This window comes from Hylobates moloch, unplaced genomic scaffold (genome assembly GCF_009828535.3).
Source record: "Hylobates moloch isolate HMO894 unplaced genomic scaffold, HMol_V3 SCAFFOLD_13, whole genome shotgun sequence".
In the NCBI taxonomy this organism is placed as follows: Eukaryota; Metazoa; Chordata; class Mammalia; order Primates; family Hylobatidae; genus Hylobates; species Hylobates moloch.
Genome location: NW_026652288.1, coordinates 36,643,876 through 36,669,690, shown reverse-complemented (window position 1 = coordinate 36,669,690; position 25,815 = coordinate 36,643,876). Strand labels below are relative to the sequence as shown.

Below are 25,815 nucleotides of genomic sequence, written 5' to 3'. Positions count from 1 at the left end.
GCAGGGACGTGTCATCAGTGGAGGTGCTCATGAACTACCACCAGGGCTTGAAGACTGAGCTGGAGGCGCGGGTGCCTGAGCTGACCACCTGCCAGGAGCTGGGGCGATCTCTGCTGCTCAACAAAAGTGCCATGGCTGATGAGGTGGGGAGCAGGGAGGGGGTCCGCCTCTGCCACCTGGGCACATTGGGGTGGAAGCCATTCCACACCCTGACTTCCCTCCCACCCACCTGCCACTCCCAGATCCAGGCACAGCTGGACAAGCTGGGAACAAGGAAGGAGGAGGTGTCGGAAAAGTGGGACCGCCATTGGGAGTGGCTGCAGCAGAGTGAGTGGGGGCCCAGGCACATGTGGCTCAAGAGCACAGGGACATGCTCCAGCCTGTCCAGCCAAGGCCCAGAGGGTGACAGGAGCATGCTTTGCACCCTACCCATAGGTCTCCAGAAGCAAACATAAGGGCCTGGAAGGGTGGACAAGGGGGCTGCCTTGCCATTGAATACCCACCCCCCCCCCAAAAAAGTCTTAAAGTCCTGGGTGGGAGGACATTAAGGAAGAAGGAATGGGAGTCAGAAAGGAGGAATGATGCCCACTGAATAGCCCCAGCCTCTGCCATTCCTGCAGAGCCCAGGATGGTCAGGGCTGGGGTATGGAAAGCCGGAGGGGTGTGGAAGGCCAGGGGAAACAGCCATTGCCCCCAGGAAGGGCCCCAGATGCCCCAGAATCCTTACCCTGCATGCCCCTCCTCAGTGCTGGAGGTGCACCAGTTTGCCCAGGAGGCGGTGGTGGCTGATGCCTGGCTGACAGCCCAGGAGCCGCTCCTGCAGAGCCGGGAGCTGGGCAGCAGCGTGGATGAGGTGGAGCAGCTTATCCGGCGACACGAGGCCTTCCGCAAAGCGGCTGCAGCCTGGGAAGAGAGGTTCAGCTCTCTGCGGCGCCTGACGACGGTCAGCTCCCCAGATCCTGTCCCATTACCCCCACCGCCACCAAGACCCCCACACCCATGGCTCTATATGAGACAGACACACCAAGACATGGTGCTTAGTCCTGTGTTGTGTGAGTGCCAAGACAGACCCTTGCTAGGCTTGGGAGCAGAGGGACAGACCTGTCACCAGTGACAGCCCAGAATGTCAGGGATGTGATAGGAGAAGAACAAGCAGAAGGATAGTGCCTGGGATGGGGGAGAGGGAGAGGGAGCTGGCGTGGGGGATTCTATTCTGAGACTTGAATAATTAGGTGAAGAGACTGTAGTAATAAAAAGGATTAGGCCGGATGTGGTGGCTCATGCCTGTAGTCCCAGCACTTTGGGAGATCAAGATAGGCGGATCACTTGAGGCCAGGAGTTTGAGACCAGCCTGGCCAACATGGTGAAACCTCATCTCTACTAAAAATACAAAAATTAGCTTGGCGTGGTGGTACACGCCTGTAATCCCAGCTACTCGGTAGGCTGAGGCAGGAGAATTGCTTGAACCTGGGAGGCAGAGGTTGCGGTGAGCCTAGATCGTGCCCCTGCACTCCAGCCTGGGCAGCAGAACAAGACTCCATCTCAAAAAAAAAAAAAAAAAAAAAAAAAGCTTAAAGGCTGGGTGGGGTGGCTCACACCTGTACTCTCTTTGGAAGGCTTAGGCAGGAGGATCACTTGAACCCAGGAGTTCAAGACCAGCCTTGGCAACATACTGAGAACCCGTCTCTACCAAAACCAAAAGCGAACAAAGAAAAAACAGCCAGGTGTGATGGCACGGGCCTGTAGTTCCAGCTACTCAGAGGGGTGACAGACTCGAGGATCACTTGAGCACTGGAGGTCGAGGCTGCAGTGAGCTATGATCTTGCCGCTTGCACTCCAGCCTGGGCGACAGAGCAAGACTCTCTCAAAAATAAATAAATAAATAAAGTCTTAAAGTCCTGGGTGGGGGAACATTAAGGAAGGAGAAATGGGAGTCAGAAAGGCACGCAGAGAAATTGATTTACCCAATTTAAAAAAAAAGTGATATAGCCAATTCTTAAAAGAGTAATAGGTTTTTGCCGGCGAGAATAGGCTTTAAGTTCTTGGCAGAGAGCAAAGCATCGTACAGGCCTGGACACCTTGCGTTTTCAAGGAAGTGATCAATTGAGTGGTGAGGCAGAAAACCCAGGCCGCCTCCCTGGACCTCTCCCTTACCCTGCCCCTGCCCCACGCCTCTTACCTAACCCTGGTCCCTCCATCCTCAGATCGAGAAAATCAAGGCGGAACAGAGCAAGCAGCCGCCCACCCCACTGCTGGGGCGCAAGTTCTTTGGCGACCCCACGGAACTGGCGGCCAAGGCGGCGCCCCTGCTGCGGCCAGGGGGCTATGAAAGGGGCTTGGAGCCCCTGGCCCGCCGGGCCTCGGACACGCTCTCCGCCGAGGTGCGGACTCGGGTTGGGTATGTGCGCCAGGAGCTCAAGCCCGAGCGCCTCCAGCCGCGCATTGACCGGCTGCCGGAGATCCCGGGGAGGGTGGAGCCCGCGGCCCTGCCTGCCGCACCAGAGGACGCGGCGGAGACCCCCGCGGCCCCCGCGGCCCCTGTGGCGGCGGAGCAGGTCCGGCCACGGCCGGAGCGCCAGGAGTCAGCTGATCGCGCGGAGGAGCTGCCCAGGAGGCGGCGGCCCGAGCGGCAAGAGTCAGTCGATCAATCTGAGGAGGCCGCGCGGAGGCGGCGGCCGGAGCGGCAGGAGTCAGCGGAGCACGAGGCGGCACACAGCCTTACCCTGGGCCGCTACGAGCAGATGGAGCGGCGGCGCGAGCGGCGTGAGCGGCGCTTGGAGCGGCAGGAGTCCAGCGAACAGGAGATGCCCATCAGAGGGGACCTGGTCAAGGGGTGAGGCGCCCGCCGTATGACCAGGAAGTGAGGGGAGGGGAAAACGGAGAGCTCCTAGAACCCCTCAGGCCCAGTGAAGGGGCTTCAGGGCTCAGAACTTCCCAAGGAACGAGATATCGTCGCGGTACCCATTTTGCAGAGGTGTAAACTGAGGCTGCAAGATAATCGATATGCCCATTATTACACAGGAAGGGAAGCCCTTCCTGTTGAAAGAAAAGGCAGAGTGCCTTTCTCCAGACGTAGGTTCCTGGTCCCTGGGTTGTGACTCCTGCATCAAGTCTCCCGGGTGCCCCGAAGCAGGGATTTTGTCCTCTGTGCCTCAACTTGCCCACTGGGCTAATGGTGGAACCCTCACCTCCTTGATTGGAGAGGAAGCCCTTTATCACAGTTCTCTCAGCAGCCTTATGAAGTGGGGGCTGTTGTCTTCTCCATTGTATGGCTAGGGCAACAGAGGCACAAAGAGGGCAAGTCACTCAGCTTAAATGAACTAGGACTTTCAGAATCCAGAGTTGGCCGGTGTGTGTTGTGCAGATTTGTCCAATCAGCTGTGTGTGTCTCCAGAAAGAGGCCTTTGGTCAGAAGACAATGACTTCTTGACTCTTTTTAAATTTCACATTTCATGAACATTTGCTGAGTGCCCACTCTGCCTGGCATGTGCTGAGTCGAGCAATGACTGAACCAGTCCCATCCCTGACTTCAGAGACTCACAGTCCATTGGGGAAAACAGGCTTGTCATCAATGATGACCCAGAATTATCTGGGCTGGAATGGGGGCGATCGGGGGACTGGAGAGTCAGGGGTGGGTGAAGAAAGGCAACGTTTGCAAGTTGTTCTTTGTGCTGCTTAAAATTCAAAGGGGCGTCTGGGTGCGGTGGCTCACGCCTATAATCTCAGCACTTTGGGAGGCCGAGGCGGACGGATCACTTGAGGTCAGAAGTTCGAGGCCAACCTGGCCAACATAGCAAAACCCTGTCTCTACTAAAAATGCAAAAATTAGCCGGCGTGGTGGCACACGCCTGTAGTACCAGCTACTTGGGAGGCTGAGGCAGGGGAATCGCTTCAACACAGGAGGCCGAGGTTGCAGTGAGCCGAGATCGTGCACCACTGCACTCCAGCCTGGGCAATAGAGCAAGACTCCATCTCAAAAAAAAAAAAAACTCAAAGGGGCGAGAGGTTTGGTCCTCCATTCAGCAGACATGTCCCAAACACCTGTGGTACCTAAGGCGCGCATCTAAGAGAAACAGCTGCAGAGGTGGGCAGGGGCCTGGCACTTCCAGCTAAGAAGTGGAGGCTCCTCTGCCCAGCCAGGCAGGTCTCTGGGAGAAGGAACTCTGGTTTCATTGGGTCTTTCTGTCCCCCATCCCCCAGGAAGGCCACCCTGGCTGACATTGTGGAACAGCTGCAGGAGAAAGAGGCAGGCCCAGGGCTGCCTGCTGGGGTAAGTTGAGCCTCGGATGGGTGGGGATACGAGGACCCCCTTTTCAGAGCAGGAGTCAGGATCTCAGAAACAGTCAGTGCCTAGCCCTGGCAGGACCCATTCCCTACCTGGACCCTGCAGAGACAGCATGGACTCTCAGGGTCCCCAGAATCTGAAAATGTCCCCCTTAGAAAGACGGGGCACCTACCTAAGAGACCCCTACTCCCCCTCCACAGACACACCACACACACAGACACACACACACACACACACACACACACACACACACACACAGACTCTTCCCACATCTCTCCTGGACTCCGTATTTCTTCAGCCCAGTGGGGTCCCAAATTTCTTCATAGCCTCATACACACACACACAGAAGGAAGCCCCAGATTCCTCCTGCAGACAGCGGGGACACGCCCTGCTTGCACCCCCACCTCCAGAGATCTGGCTGCCTCTACCCACCACCAAGAGGGATTCCAAACCAAGGAGTCCTAACAGATTCACTCCCAAGACCCATGGGGCCCTAAGAATTGGGCCTCCAACCCTGAGGTCCTCCCATACTCGCCTCCGAGACAAATGGCCCTGTAGACGGATGGGACCCCAGACCCATGACTCCCCCAAACAGATGACCTCCACACCCCCTCCATGGACAGCACCCCTCTTCCCCCTCCCTTCACACAGCCGTCGCTGCCTCAGCCACGCGAGCTTCCCCCAGGTCGCCTGCCCAACGGGCTTGAGCTGCCCGAGCGGACACCTCGGCCGGACCGGCCCCGGGCGCGGGACCGGCCCAAGCCGCGACGGCGGCCGCGGCCCAGAGAGGGTGGTGAGGGCGGGGGAAGCCGGCGCTCGCGCTCCGCCCCGGCCCAGGGCGGCTCCGCCCCCGCGCCTCCGCCACCGCCCACTCACACAGTGCAGCACGAGGGCTTCCTACTGCGCAAGCGCGAGCTCGATGCAAACCGCAAGTCGTCCAACCGGTGAGCGTGTGGGCGGGGCTTTGGAAGGTGGGTCTCAGGCTCAGGGTGACCAATGAGGAGCAGTGGGACTGAGGAGGGGTGTGGCTCAACTTCAGGCCCTCCAGCAGGTGGGGGTGGTAGGTGGGGCCAGAGGAGGGGGTGGCTTAAATCAAGAAAGCCAACTAATGAGCAGGAGGGGGAGTGGTTTAACGTCAGGCCCTCCAACCCGTGGGGGTAGTAGGTGGGGCCAGATGAGGGGTGGGGCTCAACTTTGATGATTCCAACCAATGAACAGGAAGGGGTAGGACCTAAGGTTCGTGCATCTAATGGCTGATGGGTGGAGCTTAGGTGGGAACAGAAGGAAAATGTTCTGAAAGTGAATAAATTGGAACCTAACCTCTTAGCAACCAACCCAGGAGTTGACTAGCTAAATAGCAAAGAGGGAGGCGTCTAGTTGAGAACGTTTCAATGGCTTGTCGTGGAGCCTGGAGAGGTCACCCAACCAATGAGTGGGGTGGGTCCACCCTTGAAGTTTCAAATTGGGGGAGGGTCCGAAAACGGGAGAGCCCAAACTAATGACAGTAGGGGTTGGGAATGGGGAGTCATCTCTTACAGGTTTCCAGATGAGGGTCTAGGCATGATGTGCCTGCTCTTGGAGTCCAGCTCCTGCTTGTCCACCCTCTTTTTGTCCAATTGAGAGGCAGAATCTGGGGGCAAGTGGAGCCAAAAAGGGGTACCACCGGCCAGTAATGGAGTGAGGGCTAGTCCCAAGATATGAAGTGGGCAGGACAGATTCAGATTTTGCTAGTGGAATCCGTAGGTGGTCTTTCTTCCTCGTACCTAATGCCAAGGTAGGAATAAACAAGGGCACCTAGTATGTCTTGCTCTTGGAGGGATTCCTCCAGGATCGAGGCTTTGGATGACTGGAGAGACAGGAATTCTTTATCCCAGACAGTAGACCAATAGACTTTCCTTGAGAAAGCTCCATGAGTGGGGAGGATTGAGTGGAGCAAAGGCTTATGGAGGAGACAGCTTAAGTCTTACCTTCAGGAAATTCAGTATGGGAGGTGATAAGGAAGGGAAACCTCAGCCTGGGCAAAGGCTTGATACTGAGAGACTTAGATGCTCCCCTCAGGGCAGCAACAGCCATAAGGAAGAGCATTTTAGGCATATGGCCCAACTAGGGAGCAAAGGTCCAGAGGTAGGAAGGCTCAGGCATATGCAGCCCTTGAGGATGTTAATGAAGAGTTATCAAGCAGAGTGCTGCGGCTCTGCCTTGAGCCCCATCTTGTCGCTCCAGGTCATGGGTGAGCCTGTACTGTGTGCTTAGTAAGGGGGAACTGGGCTTCTACAAGGACTCCAAGGGCCCGGCATCCGGGAGCACACACGGTGGGGAACCGCTGCTCAGCCTGCACAAGGCCACCAGCGAGGTGGCTAGTGACTACAAGAAAAAGAAGCATGTCTTCAAGCTCCAGTGAGCCCCCCAATGGGCAGGAGGGAGGGATCCAAGGCTCAGCTTCAACTCCCAGTGGGACCCTGCCTTCCCTGGGGGACACTTGGTGGGCAGTGGGCTGGGCCTCTTCCCCAGATCTCTCAAGTCCTGTGTCCCTTCCTGCAGGACCCAGGATGGCAGTGAGTTTTTGCTCCAGGCAAAAGATGAGGTGAGATCTGGTCCTTTCCTCCCTCTGTGTGGACCTCAGTAATGATCTGGCTGGCTGGCTCCTGACCCAGAGTGATGGGGCTGTGAGAAGGGACACTCACAGGCCAGAGTTATCAGGGCTGTAATGGGCACGCCCACAGGCACTGAGAGCCCAAAGGGGGTTCCTAACCCAGCGGGGAGTGGGAAGGGCTTCAGGGAGGGCTGCCTGCAGTACCTGATGACAAAGTCCAACCTCTTTGCCATGGTCACTCAGGTAAGACTGGAATAGGAGGGAGTTCACTTTAAAAAGGGGTGATTTGGCTGGTCGCGGTGGCTCACGCCTGTAATCCCAGCACTTTGGGAGGCCAAGGCAGGCAGATCACCTGAGGTTAGGAGTTCAAGACCAGCCTGGCCAACATGGTGAAACCCCATCTCTACTAAAAAATACAAAAATTAACTGGGCATGGTGGCAGGCGCCTTAATCCCAGCTACTTGGGAGGCAGAGGCAGGAGAATCGTTTGAACCCGGAAGGTGAAGGTTGCAGTGAGCTGAGATGGAGCCATTGCACTCAAGCCTGGGGGACAACAGCGAGACTTCTTTCAAAAATAAAATAAAATAAAAATAAAAAGGGTGATTCAGAGGGGCTGCGGGGGTCTAAAAAAAGGAGTGATTCAGGTTGCACACCATGGTTCATGCCTGTAATCCCAGCACTTTGGGAGACCAAGGCAGGAGACTGCTTGAGCCCAGGACTTCAAGACCAGCCTGGGCAACACAGAAAGATCCCATCTCTATGGGTAATAATAATAATAAATTAGCCAGAGTGGTGGCACATGCCTGTGGTCCCAGCTACTCAGGAGGCCGAATGGAAGGATCACCTGAACCAGGAAGGTCAAGGCTACAATGAGCTGTGATTGTGCTATGGCACTCCAGGCTGGGTGACAGAGTGAGATTCTGTCTCAAAAACAAGAGGGGGTGGGTGATCTAGGTAGAGGGAACTGCAAGTGCAGAGGACCAGAGGTGCAGAATTGCAAAGGGTTAACTGCTGGAGGACAGAGTTCATGGAAGAAGGTCCCAGAAAGGTTCTCAGGACACGATGGGCCATTTGGAGGAGATTGGATTTTTTACCTAAGGGCACTGGAGAGCTAGAGGGGATTACAGTGATGTGTAAAAAAGATTCCTGGCTGGGCGCAGTGGCTTACGCCGGTAATCTCAGCACTTCAGGAGGCCGAGGCAGGTGGATCACCTGAGGTCGGGAGTTCAAGAGCAGCCTGACCAACATGGAGAAACCCCATCTCTTATGGCGCATGCCTGTAATCCCAGCTACTCGGGAGGCTGAGGCAGAAGAATTGCTTGAACCTGGAAGGTGGAGGTTGCGGTGAGCTGAGATAGCGCCATTGCACTTCAGCCTGGGCAACAAGAGCAAAACTCCCTCTCAAAAACAAAATAAACAGGCCGGGCACGGTGGCTCACTCCTGTAATCCCAACACTGGGAGGCCGAGGCGGGCGGATCACAAGGTCAGGAGATCGAGACCATCCTGGCTAACATGGTGAAACCCTGTCTCTAATAAAAATACAAAAAAATTGGCCAGGCATGGTAGTGGGCGCCTGTAGTCCCAGCTACTTGGGAGGCTGAGGCAGGAGAATGGCGTGAACCCGGGAGGCGGAGCTTGCAGTGAGCCGAGATTGTACCACTGCACTCCAGCCTGGGCGACAGAGCGAGACTCCATCTCAAAACAGAACAAAAAAACAAAGCAAAACAAAACAAAAAAAGATTCCTTTGGCTACCTGGGTGGGTAGCCCAGGCTGCGGCCAGGACAGGGACCCAAGCGGGAGAGCGCATGGCTGGGCCACACAGGCCTGTAGGGAGAGGAGGAAGAGGAGTCTGAGAGAGGCAAGCATAGAGGTGGTTTGAAGAGATGTTGAGAGTAATAACCAACACTTGTTATCTCATTCAATCCTCACAGGACGCAATGAAGAAGTAGGCCTTTTTTTTTTTTTTTTTTTTGAGACAGAGTTTCTCTCTTGTTTTCCAGGCTGGAGTGCAATGGCGCAATCTTAGCTCACTGCAACCTCCAACTCCCGGGTTCAAGCGATTCTCCTGCCTCAGCCACCTGGGTGGCTGGGATTACAGGCATGCGCCACCATGCCCGGCTAATTTTTGTATTTTTAGTAGAGACGGGGTTTCTCCATGTTGGTCAGGCTGGTCTCAAACTCCTGACCTCAGGTGATCCACCGGCCTCGGCCTCCCAAATTGTTGGAATTACAGGCATGAGCCACCATGCCTGGCCAGAAGTAGGCCTTTACCTACTACATGACTTCTTTTACTTATCTGCACAATGAAGATTAAAAATAGTTTCTTGGCCTGGCATGGTGCCTCACACCTGTAATTCCAGCACTTTGGGAGGCTGATGTGGGCAGATCATTTGAGGTCAGGAGTTCGAGACCAGTGTGGCCAACATGGCAAAACCCCATCTCTACTAAAAATACAAAAAGTAGCCAGTAGTGCCTGTAGTCCCAGATACTCGGGAGACTGAGGCACAAGAATCTCTTGAACCTGGGAGATGGAGGTTGCAGTGAGCTGACATCGAGCCATTGCACTCCAGCCTAGGGGACAGAGCAAGACTCTGTTTCCAAAAAAAAAAAAAAAAAGTTTCTTATCATAGGGTTACTGTGAGAATTAAATTGCTCCATGTTTAATTGATACATGATAAACTGATACTTAGCACAGGGCCTAATAAATATCAGTGCTCTAGTAGTGCCTGCCCATATTATTATCATTGTTTGTGTCATTTGTCTCTGTAGTAGGAAGTATATATAATCCTATCGCATAAGTTTAAGGGAATTAATCCACTAAAGTGTTTGGAACAGAGTCTGGCACATATTGCTATGTAACTGCATCATCATCATCATCATCCCTTTTTAATAGATGAGAAAACTGAATTTCAGAGAGGGTAGTGTGATTTGAAATTCACCTATTACTCCAGCTTCTCTCTTCCAAATACGGACTCTGCCCTGTTTCTTCCCCCAGGAGGAGATGAACGGCTGGCTGGAGGCTGTGGCTTCCTCGGTGGCAGAACACGCAGAGATCGCCCGCTGGGGCCAGACACTACCCACTACTTCATCCACAGATGAGGGCAACCCTAAGAGGGAAGGCGGAGATCGCAGGGCCAGCGGGCGCAGGAAGTGACTGCCCACCCCCAGGACCTGACACATCTCGTCTCCCCTCTTTTCCGCACTGAGGGCACAAAGACACTTTTCTTCCGTAGGGGCGGGAGCCCCTAGTTCCAACACTGAGGACGCGTGACCTGGTGGGCACCGGAAAGGAGGGGACTTCTCCTGCACCTCAAGAAGTGGTGGGGAGATTGCTGCCCCTATAGCCATATCTCGGCCCCTTCCCACTCACCACCCCCACCCCAGGTGCTGGGGCTCCCTTATTTTTATGCAATAACTGAGCTTGATGGGGGTGGGCAGGGGGCCAGTTGAGCCAAGCCCTCAGCCCCGATCTGCAGATCCTGCCCCAAGAAGCTGGGGTGGTGGGGGCGGTAATTCCTGCCCCCCTCTCTGCCCTAGGGATGGGCACGGGGGTGCTGGTGAGGTCCCCTGGACCATCCAGGGTGCTAGGGGGCAGGGAGGGGACACCCCCTCCCCGCCTTTACCTCACTTCCAATGCTGCCTTGATCTCTGTCTGGGAGGGGGGAGTGAAGGGGCCCTAGCCCTTGCACTCCGCCGCCTCAGAGCCATGCGGTTAATTCCTGACTTAGTTTATTTTTGCAAAACGTCGATCTCCTCCTCCCCCGCCCCGCATCCGCGAAGGCTTTTAATGGGAGGGGCGTCAAAGCTCAAAACTGTTTTCCTCTCTCCTCCTCCCTCCAGTTGTAAATGCCACTTCATGAGGGGAGGGGCGAGGGGAAGCCCTCCCCCTGCATGCTTCTGGCTGGAGCACCTCCCTGGGGAGTGGGGGGATTGGGTTGTGGGCAGTCCCCATGGCCGCCTGGAGAAGCCGCTGGGGCCCGGGGGTGTGGGGCGGTGTGGCGGGCGCACACTGTATGTACCTATAATAAACCCTTTGGCTTTGACGGTCTATGGTCCTTTGTTTGGGTTTTCTGGGCTGCGCCCGGGAGGATTGAAAGGAGGGATGTGGTGGCTGCAGGGGTGGGTGCGGGGTGGGGAGCGGGGCACGGGGGTACCGTGGCTGCGGAGAACATCCAGATGTACCCCTGATGTGGACTTAATTTCGGGGTCTAAACACACGCCCCTTGACGAGAACCTAGAGGGATGGAGAATATTTCGTTATGCTTCGTAATAAACTTCCCCAAAGGAGACTCCGGGTCCGCCCCGTCAAGTTCAGGAAAGGCGGACCCCTTTAAGGAGGCGGAAAAGTTAACCGCGATGGGCAGGCGCTCTGTCCAATCGCTAGTGACTCCTGGACTCTCTGGTCCAATGAGCAGCCTATGAAGGCGGGGTCAGGGTGCACACCCGGAAGTGAGTGCGGGCCAGCCGGCTCGCCCGGGGGCCATGGCAGCAGCGGCTACTGCAGCCGAGGGGGTCCCGAGTCGGGGGCCTCCCGGAGAAGTCATTCATCTGAATGTGGGAGGCAAGAGGTGAGTGTGGGAGACTCCTGAGGTCCCATCCTCGGGGGCAGGAAGCGGGGTGGGAGTATCCGCCTCTCCTGGGGGAATCCCTGTCCATCAAGGGTTGCTCCGCCCCCCGTTGGAGGCGCGAGATTCTGGAAAAACGCTGGGGGAGGGGGGAGGGGAGGGAACCCTGGATCCTGCGGGAGGGGGCCGCATTCCTCACCAGCCTCTCTTTATCTCTTTCGTCCGTTTACCTTCCCCGCCCAGATTCAGTACCTCTCGCCAGACGCTCACCTGGATCCCAGACTCCTTCTTCTCCAGGTGATCGGGAGAGCAGGTTTGGGGCGAGGGTAGGAGGGATGGAGAGGGCGTGGGAGACCTAATATCCACTCCCCCGGCCTGTGACATCTGCTCGGTGTCCCTTCCCTGCAGTCTTCTGAGCGGACGCATCTCGACGCTGAAAGATGAGACCGGAGCAGTGAGTCGGACAAGAGCTGAAATGGGATGCGGGGGAGGGGTTGGTAGGAAGAGGGGCAGGACCCCACTCAGTCCTGCTTTTTACTTCATCCATCCTCTAACCCCCTTTCCCGCAGATCTTCATCGACAGGGACCCTACAGTCTTCGCCCCCATCCTCAACTTCTTGCGCACCAAAGAGTTGGACCCCAGGTTGGCATGGAAAAGGGGAAGGGAGTCCCTCACTGTCTTCACCCCCTGAGGAGTTCTCTCACCTCCTCTGAATGTCCACGTGAGCTCCATTCTATTAGAATTCTCATTCAGAACCTTGATCACAGGCCGGGCGCGCCGGGGTTGCTCACGCCTGTAATCCCAACACTTTGGGAGGCCGAGGTGGGAGGATCACTTGAGCCCAGGATTTGGAGACTAGCCTGGGGAACATAGCGAGACCCCACCTCTAAAAAAGCAAACGAGCAAAACTTCATGAGAATCTTGATCATGTTAAAATTATATGTCCTTCGATTTCTCCCTACACACACTCACATTTCCTCCACCCATATGATCACTCCTTAGCATCTTGATTCCATCAAAACTTTCTACCCCTTGACATTCTCTGTGCAGTTTTGAAAATTACCCTCTCAGCATTCTCTGCTCACCCCCACACCTAGACCCTAACCTCTAGTCAATTCTACTACCCAGGGGTGTCCACGGTTCCAGCCTCCTCCACGAAGCCCAGTTCTATGGGCTTACTCCTCTGGGTAAGTGGGAGCCCCCAACTATCATCCTCATTGTATAGAAAACCAACTCTGTGATGCTACCTGCCCCTCTTCCCCTTCTCTCCTGAAAGAGGGCTGGGGTAGAGGTGGAAGGACTGGTTATGGCCCTGGCTGGGTCTGTATTGGTACTGGGAGGAGTATTGGTACTCTGTGTAGAAAGAAATGGGGAGGGGGAAATGGGGTGGCCTCAACATCTCCCTAAGTCCTCCTGTTGCAGTTCGTCGCCTGCAGCTTCGAGAGGAGTTGGATCGATCTTCTTGCGGAAACGTTCTCTTCAATGGTTACCTGCCCCCACCAGGTAGGCACTCCCAATGGAATGGAGGGGCGCAGAGGTGGGCTAAAGACTACATTTCCCATAAGGCTGCAACTCTTGGGTGCCTGTGCTGTGAGCCCTGAGATACAGTGGGAGGTGTAGTTCCCTATCAGATGCTTGGGCTGATGCTTGGAAAGGAAGTTGGAAACAGCATTTCCCATGAGGCAGTGGGCCAGCTAGCCCTTGAGGCTCAGAAGGATGTCCTGGAGCCCCATGGGAGTTGTAGTCCAGGTTTGGTTTCTTTGTGGGGGGGGGCTTTGGAAGACCTGGGATTCTTTGCACGGAGGGGAGAAATATTAATAGGAAGTTATTGACAGTAATGCCCATGATAGCCAGCCCACTGGCCATGGAAGGTATGCCCCAGTGGTTATTGGAACTAGGCTTTTCTGATTGGTAGAAGGAACAGAGTAGGGAAATTTCATCTACAGCTTTATTTCCCTAACTGCAGTCAGCACCTGCTACCTTCATGAAAGTTGCCAGATATAAAGACCTGTAGTAGTATTTTTCCAACTTAGTTTTATCTTGTTTTCCAAAAAACAATCATTTCATTTCATTTATTTATTTATTTATTTAATTTTATGAGACAGGGTCTGGCTTTGTCACCCAGGCTGGAGTGCAGTGGCGCGATCTTGGCTCACTGCAACCTCTGCCTCTCAGGTTCAAGCCATCCTCCCACCTCAGCTCCGCCACTGAATAGCTGAGACTACAGGGACTCCCCACCATGCCTGGCTAATTAAAAAAATAATAATCATTTTAAACGCAAGCTTTATATTATAAAAACAAAGTAAACATGAAAATAAAACCCAAACATAGCAGTGTTGTTAAACTCTGGCCTGTAGCAGTGGCTCACACCTGTAATCCTAGCAGTTTGGAGGCTGAGACAGGTGGATCACTTGAGACCTGGAGTTTGAGACCAGCCCAGGTGGCATAGCAAGACCTCATCTCTACTAAAAATTAAAAAAAAATTAGCCACGTGTAGTGGTATGCACCTGTGGTCCCAGCTACTTGGGAGGCTGGGGTGGGAGGATCGCTTGAGCCCAGGAGGTCAAGGCTGCAGTGATCTATGATCACGCATTACACCCCAGCCTGGGTGACAGAGCGAGATGCTGTCTCAAAACAAAACAAAACGAAAAATAACTCTGGCTAGATGCTATTGCTTGCCAAGGGTGCAGTTTTCCATTTATTAAAAGTGAAAATTAGGACCAGGCACAGTGGCTCACGCCTGTAATCCCAGCACTTTGGGAGGCTGAGGTAGGTGGATCACCTGAGGTCAGGAGTTCGAGACCAGCCTGGCCAACATGGTGAAACCCTGTATCTGCCAAAAATATAAAAGATTAGCCACGTGTCGTGGCGGGTGCTTGTAATCCCAGCTACTTGGGAGGCTGAGGCAGGAGAATCACTTGAACCCGGGAGGCAGAGGTTGCAGTGAGCCAAGATTGCGCCATTGCACTCCAGCCTGTGTGACAAGAGTGGAACTCCAACTCAAAAAAAAAAAAAAAGGAAAATTAGGTAATACTGCAAATTCATTAATATCACAGCAGCACTAAACTCAGTCTTCCTCTGTGCTGGGCTCAAGGGAACTGAAAGGGGAGTAACTTGCTATGCGGTTCAGTGTCATTTCATGCTGTGTCACTGCACCACCTAAAATCTTCACCTGGAGACTATGTCCCACACATGGGGAAATCAATCACTGTCATATTTTAAGTGCTTGCTATGTGACAGCCACGATTACAATGACTGTTACTTTACCTCTTATTCTCACTCTAGTGTTCCCAGTGAAGCGGCGGAACCGGCACAGCCTAGTGGGGCCTCAGCACCTAGGAGGACGGCCAGCACCTGTCCGACGGAGCAACACGATGCCCCCCAACCTTGGCAATGCAGGGCTGCTGGGCCGAATGCTGGATGAGAAAACCCCTCCCTCACCCTCAGGTACGTTTCTATCTCGTGGAAGGTTGGGGCAGCCGTGGGATCCCTGTGACCCTCTTCTGATCCCTACTCTTCCCCTCAAGGACAACCTGAGGAGCCGGGGATGGTGCGCCTGGTGTGTGGACACCATAACTGGATCGCTGTGGCCTATACCCAGTTTCTAGTCTGCTACAGGTGCTTGGGGAGGGAGTGGCAGGAGGTCCCAGCCCTGTTGATGGGAAGGGCATGTGGTGAATGTTGGTGATGTCCCCTCAATCCTACAGGTTGAAGGAAGCCTCTGGCTGGCAGCTAGTGTTTTCCAGCCCCCGCCTGGACTGGCCCATTGAACGACTGGCACTCACAGCCCGGGTGCATGGTGGAGCTTTGGGTGAACATGACAAGATGGTGGCAGCGGCCACCGGCAGCGAGATCCTGCTATGGGCTCTGCAGGCGGAAGGCGGTGGCTCCGAGATAGGTATGATCCCAAGCCTTTTCCAGAACCTTCTGTCCTTTAAATTCTACGGCCTGTTAAAATAACCCACCCCATAAAATCCTCAAACCCATAAGAATTCTCTGCTCTATTAGATCTCTTTGTGTCATTAGAATGCTCCAGCCCTTCAGAATTCTATATTCTGTTAGAATTCCCTGGCTTCCTAGAAAAATCCACCCACATATAATTCTCCCTCCATCAGAATTCCCTGCTGTGTTAGATCTCTTGGTTTTGTTAGAATGTGCTATTCTGTGTGGCCATGAGAAATCTCTGACTTGGCCTGGCGCAGTGGCTCATGCTTGTAATCCCAGCACTTTGGGAGGCTGAGGCGGGCAGATCATTTGAGGTCAGGAGTTCGAGACCCCCCTGGCCAACAGGATGAAACCCCGTCTTTACTTAAAAAATACAAAAAAATCAGCTGGGCATGGTGGCACGTGCCTGTAATCCCAGCTACTCAGGAGGTTGAGGCAGGAGAATCACTGGAACCTGGGAGGCAGATGTTGCAGTGAGCTGAGATGGCAACACTGCATTCCAGCCTGAGCGACAGAGTGAGACACCATCTCAAAAAAAAAAAAAAAAGAAAGAAATCTCTGACTTATGGCTGGGCACAGTAACTCACACCTGTAGTTCCAGCACTTTGGGAGACCATGGCAGGAGGATTGCTTGAGGCCAGGAGTTCGAGGCTGCCGTGAGCTATGTAAGCCATGATTGCACCACTGCACTCCAGCCTGGACAACAGAGCAAGACCCTGTCTCAAAGCCACAACAACAAATCTCGGACTTATTAATCTGTCCCCAAATAAATCTCAGCCCTCGTAAGAATCCCCTGCCACCACTGGAGGTTTTTTTGCCTTGTTGCAAAGCTCAGTGCTGTTAGAATTCCAGACTCCTTTAGAATCCCATACCCCATCAGAAATCTTCTGGCCCATTTTATCCTCTCTAATTCCTGCTGGAATCTTCACTTTTTTTTTTTGAAATGGAGGAGTCTCTCTGTTGCCCAGATTGGAGTACAGCTGTGTGATCTCGGCTCACTGCAACCTCTGCCTCCTGGGGTCAAGCAATTCTCTTTCCTCAGCCTCCCAAGTAGCTGGGACTACAGGTGTGCGCTACCACACTCAGCTAATTTTTATATTTTTAGTAGAGATGGAGTTTCATCATGTTGGCCAGGCTGGTCTCGAACTCCTGGCCTCAAATGATCCGCCCACCTGAGCCTCTCAAAGTGTTGGGATTACAGGTGTGAGCCACCGTGCCCAGCCCCTGATGGAATCTTCTATCCTTCAAGGATTCTGCGGTCCCACTGAATCCTCTGGTCCTTGGAGTTCTTCCTCCCACCTCTCCTCCTCCATGAGGCAGGGTTCCAGCTGAGCCCTTTTTTCCCACTGCAGGGGTCTTCCATCTGGGGGTGCCTGTGGAGGCCTTGTTCTTCGTCGGGAACCAGCTCATTGCTACAAGCCACACGGGGCGCATCGGGGTGTGGAATGCCGTCACCAAGCACTGGCAGGTCAGAGTTCTGGCCAGCCTGGCTGCCCCCTTCCCAGTTTTCCAGACTGTACAGACCCAGGGAGGGGTTCGCATCTGCCCCCACCCCCACCCCCTAAACCTGGAGGAAGCCAGAGAACCAGCAGCTGGCCAGAACCTGGGGATGTCTGTGATAAAGGCCTAAGGAGCATCAGGGAAGCCTTCCTGGAGGAGGGGCTGCAGAGCCCACATGAAGCATGAATGGGTTTGAAAAGGAGGAGGGAGGATTGTCTTGGGACTGGGTGAGAGAACAGGTTAGGGGGGATGCTGTAGGAGACAAGAACTGGCTTGGTTCGGTGGCTCACACCTGTTGTAATCCCAGCACTTTGGGAGGCTGAGGTGGGAGGATGGCTTTGGGAGAAAGACAGACAGAGGCAGAGAAAGAGACAGAGAGGCAGAAAACCAGGCAAATAGAAATAGAAAATCAGAAAGAGGTGACAGAGAAGGGTAAACAGGGTCAAACCAGACTGAACCACTGTGGCAGATGGGGGAACTCAGAGAGATAAAGGGAGATGAGTTAGTCATGTCAGAAGTATAGAGTGGAGGCCAGGTGCAGTGACTCCCACCAGTAATCCCAGCACTTTGGGAGGCCGAGGCAGGAGGATGGCTTGAGCCCAGGAGTTTGACACCAGCCTAGGAAGCATAATAAGACTCTGTCTCAACAAAAAATTTAAAAAATTAAAACTTTAAAAAGTACAGAGTCCAGGAGAGGCCAAGAGTCAGAGAGACAGATGCATCAAAGGGAGGAAGGGAGGGAACAAGACAGGCACAAAGATAGACCTGGGGTAGACGGGGCTGGGGAGCAGTGGGTGGGTTCTGGAGGTGGAGGAGAGGGCCCATCCTCTGTGAGGGGTCACCACGGAAGCAAAGGAGTGGAAGGGCTCCCGGCTGCAGCCTGTCCTTCCCGCCCCCCCCAGGTCCAGGAGGTGCAGCCCATCACCAGTTATGACGCAGCAGGCTCCTTCCTCCTCCTGGGCTGCCACAACGGCTCCATCTACTACGTGGGTGAGCAGCAGCCTGTGTCCCGGGTGCCCGAGAGCCTCCCCTGGGAGAGGGGAAGGGAGGGAGAGAGGCTGGGGCACCTGGAACAAACCCACTCCACCTTCCCTGCCCACCCCAGATGTGCAGAAGTTCCCCTTGCGCATGAAAGACAACGACCTCCTTGTCAGTGAGCTCTATCGGGACCCGGCGGAGGATGGGGTCACCGCCCTCAGTGTCTACCTCACCCCCAAGACCAGTAAGCTATGACCCAGCTTCCCCTGCTGCTGTCACCTGCCAGCCCCAGCCCCAGCCTGCAGCTGTCCCCCAGCTTGTATAGCATGACCCAGGGGGGTTTATCGAGGGGTGGCAGATTCAACTCTCTCTCATTTTTTTTTTTTTTTTGAGACAGAGTCTCATCCTGTTGCCCAGGCTGGAGTGCAGTGGTCCAATCTTGGCTCACTGCAACCTCCATCTCCTGAGTTCAAGCGATTGTCCTGCCTCAGCCTCCCAGATAGCTAGGATTACAGGTGCCCACTGCCACGCCTGGCTAATTTTTGTAGTTTTAGTACAGATGGGGTTTCACCATGTTGGCCAGGCTGGTCTTGAACTCCTGACCTCAGATGATCTGCCCGCCTCAGCCCCCCAAAGTGCTGGGATTACAGACGTGAGCCACCATGCCCAGCCAGATTCAACTCTCATCCAGTCATTCAACAAATATTTACTGAGCATCCCTGTATATAAGCACTGTTCTAGGTGCTAGATGGTGGCCAGCCTCTCCACCAGGGGCAGAATGGACAATTAGGAGTTAATCTTTGTGTTTCTTTCCCATCTTTGTGATTAAGGCATGATATTCACATGTTCATAAAACAACACCGATGCAGGTTTTATAGCAGATGAAGCTGAGTTCTCTTACTTGAGACAGTTTTTTGTTTTGTTTTCTTGACATCAAATGCAGAATAGGTTAATTTTTGAGATGTAATTCTCATACCATAAAATTTCCCATTTTAATGTGCACAATTCAGCGGATTTTAGTATATTCACAAGGTTGTACGACTATCACCGTGAACAAATTCCAGAGTATGTTCATCACCCCCATAAGAAATCCCCTCATCTTTAGCAGTAACTCCACATTTCTCACTTCTGATACCCTCTAGAAATCACTAATATGCTTTCTCTTTTTGTTTGAGACAAAGTCTCGCTCTGCTGCCCAGGCTGGAGTGCAGTAGCGTGATCTCAGCTCACTGCAACCTCCGCCTCTTGGGTTCAAGCAATTCTCATGCTTCAGCTTCCTGAGTAGGGGAGGATTACAGGTATGCATCACCATGCCCGGCTAATTTTTCTACTTTTAGTAGAGACTGGGTTACGCCATGTTGGCCAGGCTCAATATGCTTCCTATACCTATGGATTTGCCTGTTCTGGACAATTCATGTAAATGGGATCATACATTATATGGCCTTCTGTGTCTGCATTTTTCACTTAGCATAATTTTTTTAATGGTTATTGTTTTCTGGGTCTTAAGATATCCTTACCTATTCTAGGTTACAAAGATCTACAGAATTTCTTCTAGAAGACTTACAGTTTTAGTTTTCACGTGGAAGTCTGTTCTATCAGAAATTAAATTTTATGTATGGTGTGAGGCAGGGATTATTCTTTAAAAAAAAAAAAAAATAGAGACAGGGACTTGCTTTGTTGCCCAGGCTAGAGTGCAGTGGCATGATATCAGTTCTCTGCAACCTCCGCCACTTGGGCTCAAGCGATCCTTCCACGTCAACCTCCTGAACAGCAGAACCACAGGCATGCATCACCACACCTGTCTAATTTTTGTGTTTTTTTGTAGAGACAGGGTTTTGCCATGTTGCCCAGGCTAGTCTTGAACTCCTGGGCTCAAGTGTTCCTCACACTTTGGCCTCCAAAGTGCTGGAAATACAGACTTGAGTCACTGTGCATGGCCATAGCTGCTGCTGCTGCTGCTTTTTTTTTTTTTTTAAGCAGAAATAAGTTAATAATACACCTAACTTCATGACAGATTATCACCTTTCTTCTTTGTAAGGCTCTTTTCTTATTTCTTTTTTTTTCTTTCTTTTTTTTTTTTCTTTTCCTGAGACAGAGTATTGCTCTGTCATTCACTGCAGGCTGGAGTGCAATGGCGCAATCTCAGCTCACTACAACCTCTGCCTCCTAGGTTCAAGCAATTCTCCAGACTCAGCCTCCCAAGTAGCTGGGATTATGGGTGCCTGCCACCATGCCTGGCTAATTTTTGTGTTTTTAGTACAGGCAGGGTTTTGCCATGTTGGCCAAGCTGGTCTTGAACTCCTGGGATTCTCCTGCTGTGGTCTCCCAAAGTGCTGGATTTACAGGCGTGGGCTGCTGCACCCGGCCTCTTTCTTATTTCACTTACTTACTCATTTCCTCCTCATCTCCTTTCCCACCACATGCCACTATTATGTCATTTTTGTTTGTTTTTTGAGACAGTCTCGCTTCGTCACCTAGGCTAGAGTGCAGTGGCGCAATCATAGCTCACTGCAGCCTTACCCCCTGGGCTCAAGTGATCCTCCTACTTCAGCCTCTTGAGTAGCTGGGATCATAGGTGCATGCCATCACACTCAACTAGTTTTTTAAAAATCTTTTGTAGAGATGAGGGTCTCACTATATTGCCCAGGCTGGCCTCAAACGCCTGGCCTCAAGCAATCTTCCTGCCTCGGCCTCTGTTCTCTGTTTTTCTTTCTCTTTCCTCTCTTATTTGCTGTTTCACTGTTACAACTTCTGTCTCTGGGCCTCTCCTCCTCTGACCTGTGCCTTTGTCTCCTTGTTCCTCCATTTCCCACATCTCATCACCATCCTTTTGTGTCCTTCCCTCTCTCCTTGCTTTCTGACTGTGTCTCTGTTCTGTGTCTCTTTCTTTCTTTCTTTCTTTCTTTCTTTCTTTCTTTCTTTCTTTCTTTCTTTCTTTCTTTCTTTCTTTCTTTCTTTCTTTCTTTCTTTCTTTCTTTCTTTCTTTCTTTCTTTCTTTTTGAGACAGAGTCTCATTCTGTCATGCAGGCTGGAGTGCAGTGGCGTGGTCTTGGCTCGTTGCAACCTCTGCCTCCTGGGTTCAAGCAATTCTCATGCCTCAGCCTCCTGAGTAGCTGGGATTACAGGTGTGCACCACCACCCCCAGCTAATTTTTGTATTTTTAGTAGAGACGGGGTTTCAGCACATTGGCCAGGCTGGTCTTGAACTCCTGACCTCAGGTGATCCACCCACCTCAGCTTCCCAAAGTGATGGGATTACAGGCGTGAGCCACCATGCCCGGCCTCTCCTTGCTTTCTGACTATGTCTCTGTTCTGTGCCTGTTTCTTTCTCCCTGCCCTGGTTTCTGTCTCTGTGGCCCAGGCCCTCTCTTCATCCTTGGCCCCTCACCAGGTGACAGTGGGAACTGGATCGAGATCGCCTATGGCACCAGCTCAGGGGGCGTGCGGGTCATCGTGCAGCACCCGGAGACTGTGGGCTCGGGGCCTCAGCTCTTCCAGACCTTCACTGTGCACCGCAGCCCCGTCACCAAGATCATGCTGTCGGAGAAGCACCTCATCTCAGGTGAGCCTCTGTGGGGTGCTCCAGTGCTGGGAGACACAGCTCAGATGCGAGTGTGGAGAGAGGAGGATGAGAATTTCCACTGGAGAGGGACACTGTGTAGGAAGAGAGCTCTGGCGGAGAGGATTGACCTGGGATGGGACTGTAATTGCAGAAGTGAGAGAATACCATAGGGGATCAGTCTGGGGAAGAGTGAATCTGTGTGTGTTCGGGAATCCATCAATTCAGCAAGGATTTACGGGGCACCCACCATGTGCCAGACATAGGGGATACAGTGATGAACAAGACAGGCCAAGTCCCTGCCCTCGTGGAGCTGACATTCTGGCGGGGATGGCAGACAATAAATATATAAAAATGGACATCAATGGCCAGGTGCGGTGGCTCACACCTATAATCCCAGCACTTTGGGAGGCCAAGGCAGGTGGATTACTTGAGATCAGGAGTTCGAGACCAGCCTGGCCAACATGGTGAAACCCCACCTCTACCAAAGATATAAAAAATTAGCCAGGTGTGGTGGCACGTGCCTGTAATCCCAGCTACTCGGGAGGCTGAGGCAGAAGAATTGCTTGAACCCGGGAGGCAGAGATTGCAGAGAGCCAAGATCGTGCTGCTGCACTCCAGCCTAGGCAACGGAGCGAGACTCCATCTAGAAAATAAATAAATAAAAATGCAAATCAGGCTGGGCACTGTGGCTCATGCCTATAATCCCAGCACTTTGGGAGGCCAAGGTGGGAGGATTGCTTGAGGCCAGGAGTGTGAGACCAACCTGGACAACAAAGTGAGACCTTGTTTCTACAAAAAATTTTAAAAAATTAGCCAAGTATGGTGGCACACACCTGTGGTCCCAGCTTCTTGGGAGGCTGAGGTGGAGGGATCACTTGAGCCCAAGAGGCAGGGGCTGCAATCGGCTATGGTTGCACTCCTGCACTCCAGCCCAGGCAACAAAGCAAGACTCTGTCTCATAAAATAAAATATTAATAAAATAAATCAACACCAGGCAATGATAAGGGCTATGAATAAACATGAAGCTGTGTGTGACTAGAGAGTGTCAAGTTGCTGGAGAGGGGTCGTTCAGGGAAGGCCTGAGGAAGGACCTTTGAGCAGAAATAACAGAATGAGCAGTGCAGATTGGTAGGGACAAGCATTCAGGCCGAGGGAACAGGCATTGCAAAGGCTCTGAGGTAAAAGGATGCCTGAGGAAGTGCAGGGAGCCACTTGCGCCTGGAACAGAGTGAATGAGGGGGAGAATGGGAGGAGATGAGGGTATGGAGGTGACAAGGGCAGGAGCCACAGAGGGCTCCGAGCAGGGGAGGGACATGACTAGACTCAGGTGTCCACAGGCTCCACCTGGCTGCCCGTGGGAGTACACTACTGGGATAGGACAGGAGCAGGGGACCTCTGGGAGGGGGGTGCTGATATGGTCCAGGCAGGTGACGAAATGGACCAGGACCAGTGTGGGGCAGAGGACAGGGCAAGGTGAGATCAGGCTCTGGAACAGTCTTGAAGGCAGACGCAACAGGGTTTGTAACATTTGGAATTCTGGGGAGGAAAGGATTCTCTGAAAGGGAAGAACTCAGCAAGGGCTGACCCTCCTGAAACGGGGCTGTTCTGAGGCTCTGGAGGGGCAGGCAGCATTGATGCCTGCACCAGGCCTGACTTCCTGCTCTCCTTGCGCCCCTCAGTCTGTGCTGACAACAACCACGTGCGGACATGGTCTGTGACTCGCTTCCGCGGCATGATTTCCACCCAGCCCGGCTCCACCCCACTCGCTTCCTTCAAGATCCTGGCTCTGGAGTCGGCAGATGGGCATGGCGGCTGCAGTGCTGGCAATGACATTGGTGCCTACTGGCTCCTAGCCTTCCCACCCCACTGACCCCCTTACTGACCCCTGTTGACCTCCGCTGATTCCCACATGTGGCCACCTGACCCAGGAGCCTGCAACGATTGGGGTGTCCTGATCCTTGAGGCACCTGAGCTCCACTGACTGCCGCAACCCCCCAGCCCTCTCTGGCCCTGCCCAACTCCAACAACCTGGGGATGGGACTGGGGTCTTGGGGTGGTGGGTTTCATCAATGGGGAAGGAAGTCTGAGGCTGAGGGAATCCCAGCTGGCCCTGACCCCTGCCCCTGCCTGGCCCAGGCCCCTATGGCGAGCGGGACGACCAGCAAGTGTTCATCCAGAAGGTGGTGCCCAGTGCCAGCCAGCTCTTCGTGCGTCTCTCATCTACTGGGCAGCGGTGAGGACAGTCCTGTCCAACAGGGAGGGAGGTCAGGGGAGAAGGCAAGTTGCTAGCCAGGTCACTGAGGCCAGAAAGGGGTCCCAGCCAAGGAGCATTGAAGGAGCAAAGGCTGGGAGGGAGGACAGGCCTGGTGGGTTTGTCTTCTGGTATCAAAGGTGTGACAGGTGTTGGTGGGAGTGACCTGGCGCAGTACCAGCCCAGTGCAGGCAGGGCCGGGTTGAAGGCACAGGGGGAGGAGTCAGGATGTGATGGGGGGGCCCAGACAGAGGGGTCAGGGTGGGATGGGGGCCCAGGGGGAGGGGTCGGGGTGGGATGGGAGGCCCAGGGGGAGGGGGAGGGGGAGGGGTGGGATGGGAGGCCCAGGGGGAGGGGTCGGGATGGGATGGAGGAGACCCAGGGAGCTGTAGGAGCCTTGCTTCAGCTGGGAAAGGGGCCTCGGAGGATGTTCTGGATGAAGGGACTCTGAGCAGAGACCTAGAGGACAAGTAGGAAGGAGCAGAAGAAAGAAGGGAGGGGAAAGGGGCCCCGGGCTGAGGGAACTGGATGTGCAGAGGCTGAGAAGGGCCAAATAGGGTCACACGGGAAGGACACCTGGGCTCCTGGGCTGGAGCACAAAATAGGAGGTGAGGATGGGGTGCAGATGCGGGCGGGCCTTGTCAGGCTGTGGAAGGGCTGAGGCTTTGTCCTGTGCGGGGAGCCATGGCCACTGCACGGGGGATGAAAGGAGGCTTGATGGGAGGCCAGGATGAAAGGAGGCCTTCCCTGCAGTGTGAGCAGGGAAGAGCAGAAGCTCTGGGAGACTCCCTGGGTGTTTGGGGCTGGGGTGTCCAAGAGCTCCTGGACCCTTGGGACTGGAACTCAACAGAAAAGCAGGCTAGGGATGGATAAAGATTGGGGTGGCCCCTGGAGAGGCAGGAACTGCAGCCACAGTGGTGGGGACTGGGACTAGGAAGGGTGAGAAAGCGAGGGTGACTGCCTCCCCCACTGCACCCCCCAGGGTGTGCTCTGTGCGCTCCGTGGACGGCTCACCCACGACGGCCTTCACAGTGCTGGAGTGTGAGGGCTCCCGGCGGCTCGGCTCTCGGCCCCGGCGCTACCTGCTCACCGGCCAGGCCAACGGCAGCTTGGCCATGTGGGACCTAACCACCGCCATGGACGGCCTTGGCCAGGCCCCTGGTACTCCCTGCCCCACCCCAATCCCGTCCCAAGCCCCACAGCCTCACCCAGAACCACTCTCCACAGCCAACTTCCTGATCTCTCTCCCAGGCCCTTGCCCTCTGACCCCTTTTCCTTTGACCCCCTCTCTGCTCCCCATCCCTTCCTGCCCTTGTTTCTTAACCCGTCTCAGCCTCTGGCCCCCATGCATTGATCTCTGCTTCCTCTCTCCTGTCCTGACCCTCGGTGCTTGCACTGCAATGCAACCCAGGCCCTTGCCCTATGACCCCTGTCTTGCCCCCTGACCCTGCTTCCGTGCCCCCCAGCAGGTGGCCTGACGGAACAAGAGCTGATGGAACAGCTAGAACACTGCGAGCTGGCCCCACCGGCTCCCTCAGCTCCCTCGCGGGGCTCTCTCCCCAGCCCCTCACCCCGCATCTCCCTCACCAGGTAGCCACAACTCCACTTCCCCTTCTGTGCAATGGTGGGAGAGGGGACAGCGTGGTGGCCCTGGGGACAGAGTGGCCCAGCTGCCCTGTGATGACGTGCCCTTACTGTCCTTACTTCCTCAGCCTCCACTCAGCCTCCAGCAACACCTCCTTGTCTGGCCACCGTGGGAGCCCAAGCCCCCCGCAGGCTGAGGCCCGGCGCCGTGGTGGGGGCAGCTTTGTGGAACGCTGCCAGGAACTGGTGCGGAGTGGGCCGGACCTCCGACGGCCACCCACACCAGCCCCTTGGCCCTCCACCGGTCTCGGCACTCCCCTCACACCTCCCAAGATGAAGCTCAATGAAACTTCCTTTTGAACAATGCAGCTGCCATGATGCCTTGGGATGCCCTGGTCCTGGGGGACTCAGGTGCCTCCCTGATTTCTGTGGGAACCCCGGGTTCAGGACCAGGGCCTCCTTGGCATAAATGATTATTGTTACTAGGTCCCCACCTTCCCCCTTTTCTGGAAGCCAAAGTCACCCTCCCCAATAAAGTCCTCACTGCCAA

General features: G+C 54.2%; 2 protein-coding genes and 1 long non-coding RNA gene across 6 annotated transcripts in view; 2 read left to right on the top strand and 1 right to left on the bottom strand.

Annotated features, from left to right (window-relative positions):
• SPTBN4 (spectrin beta, non-erythrocytic 4) overlaps positions 1-10,928 on the top strand; it is a 113,723-nt gene extending 102,795 nt beyond the window's left edge. Inside the window, exons 28-36 of one of the 2 annotated variants that reach the window (XM_032172883.2) lie at positions 5-143; positions 243-327; positions 747-943; positions 2,205-2,833; positions 4,201-4,270; positions 4,937-5,229; positions 6,509-6,682; positions 6,827-6,869; positions 9,876-10,928. In XM_032172883.2, coding sequence (XP_032028774.1) covers positions 5-143; positions 243-327; positions 747-943; positions 2,205-2,833; positions 4,201-4,270; positions 4,937-5,229; positions 6,509-6,682; positions 6,827-6,869; positions 9,876-10,034 — 1,789 coding nt within the window. In that variant the 3' untranslated portion in view covers positions 10,035-10,928. The remainder of the gene's footprint in view (positions 1-4; positions 144-242; positions 328-746; positions 944-2,204; positions 2,834-4,200; positions 4,271-4,936; positions 5,230-6,508; positions 6,683-6,826; positions 6,870-9,875) is intronic. The other variant, XM_032172884.2, reaches the window with a different exon arrangement.
• Positions 10,929-11,001: 73 nt separating this feature from the next.
• On the bottom strand, positions 11,002-12,109 carry LOC131381042 (uncharacterized). The gene is made up of 3 exons (XR_009209457.1): positions 11,984-12,109; positions 11,716-11,878; positions 11,002-11,114 (listed from the first exon to the last, which is right to left on the bottom strand). It is a non-coding gene; the product is annotated as an uncharacterized LOC131381042 (long non-coding RNA).
• On the top strand, positions 11,336-25,815 carry SHKBP1 (SH3KBP1 binding protein 1). Of its 3 annotated transcripts, none has more exons than XM_032172881.2 (18): positions 11,336-11,448; positions 11,689-11,742; positions 11,854-11,899; positions 12,015-12,088; positions 12,575-12,633; positions 12,869-12,949; positions 14,732-14,893; positions 14,974-15,064; positions 15,154-15,344; positions 16,744-16,859; positions 17,794-17,881; positions 17,997-18,113; positions 21,260-21,430; positions 23,110-23,265; positions 23,567-23,663; positions 24,664-24,842; positions 25,148-25,271; positions 25,394-25,815. In XM_032172881.2, the coding sequence occupies exons 1-18, from the start codon at positions 11,363-11,365 to the stop codon at positions 25,623-25,625; spliced, it is 2,124 nt and encodes a 707-aa protein (XP_032028772.1). In that variant the 5' UTR covers positions 11,336-11,362; the 3' UTR covers positions 25,626-25,815. The 3 variants fall into 3 exon arrangements, with proteins under 3 accessions (XP_032028772.1, XP_058282906.1, XP_032028773.1); XM_058426923.1 differs by having other exon boundaries at positions 11,346-11,448; positions 25,151-25,271; XM_032172882.2 differs by lacking the exons at positions 11,336-11,448; positions 11,689-11,742; positions 11,854-11,899 and having other exon boundaries at positions 11,930-12,167.

Coding starts and splice junctions, on each gene's coding strand:
- SHKBP1 (XM_032172881.2), top strand. CDS start 11,363: ATGGCAGCAGCGGCTACTGCAGCCGAGGGGGTCCCGAGTCGGGGGCCT. Junction 12,089..12,574: donor ACCAAAGAGTTGGACCCCAG/GTTGGCATGGAA, acceptor TCTACTACCCAG/GGGTGTCCACGGTTCCAGCC. Junction 15,345..16,743: donor AGGCGGTGGCTCCGAGATAG/GTATGATCCCAA, acceptor TTCCCACTGCAG/GGGTCTTCCATCTGGGGGTG.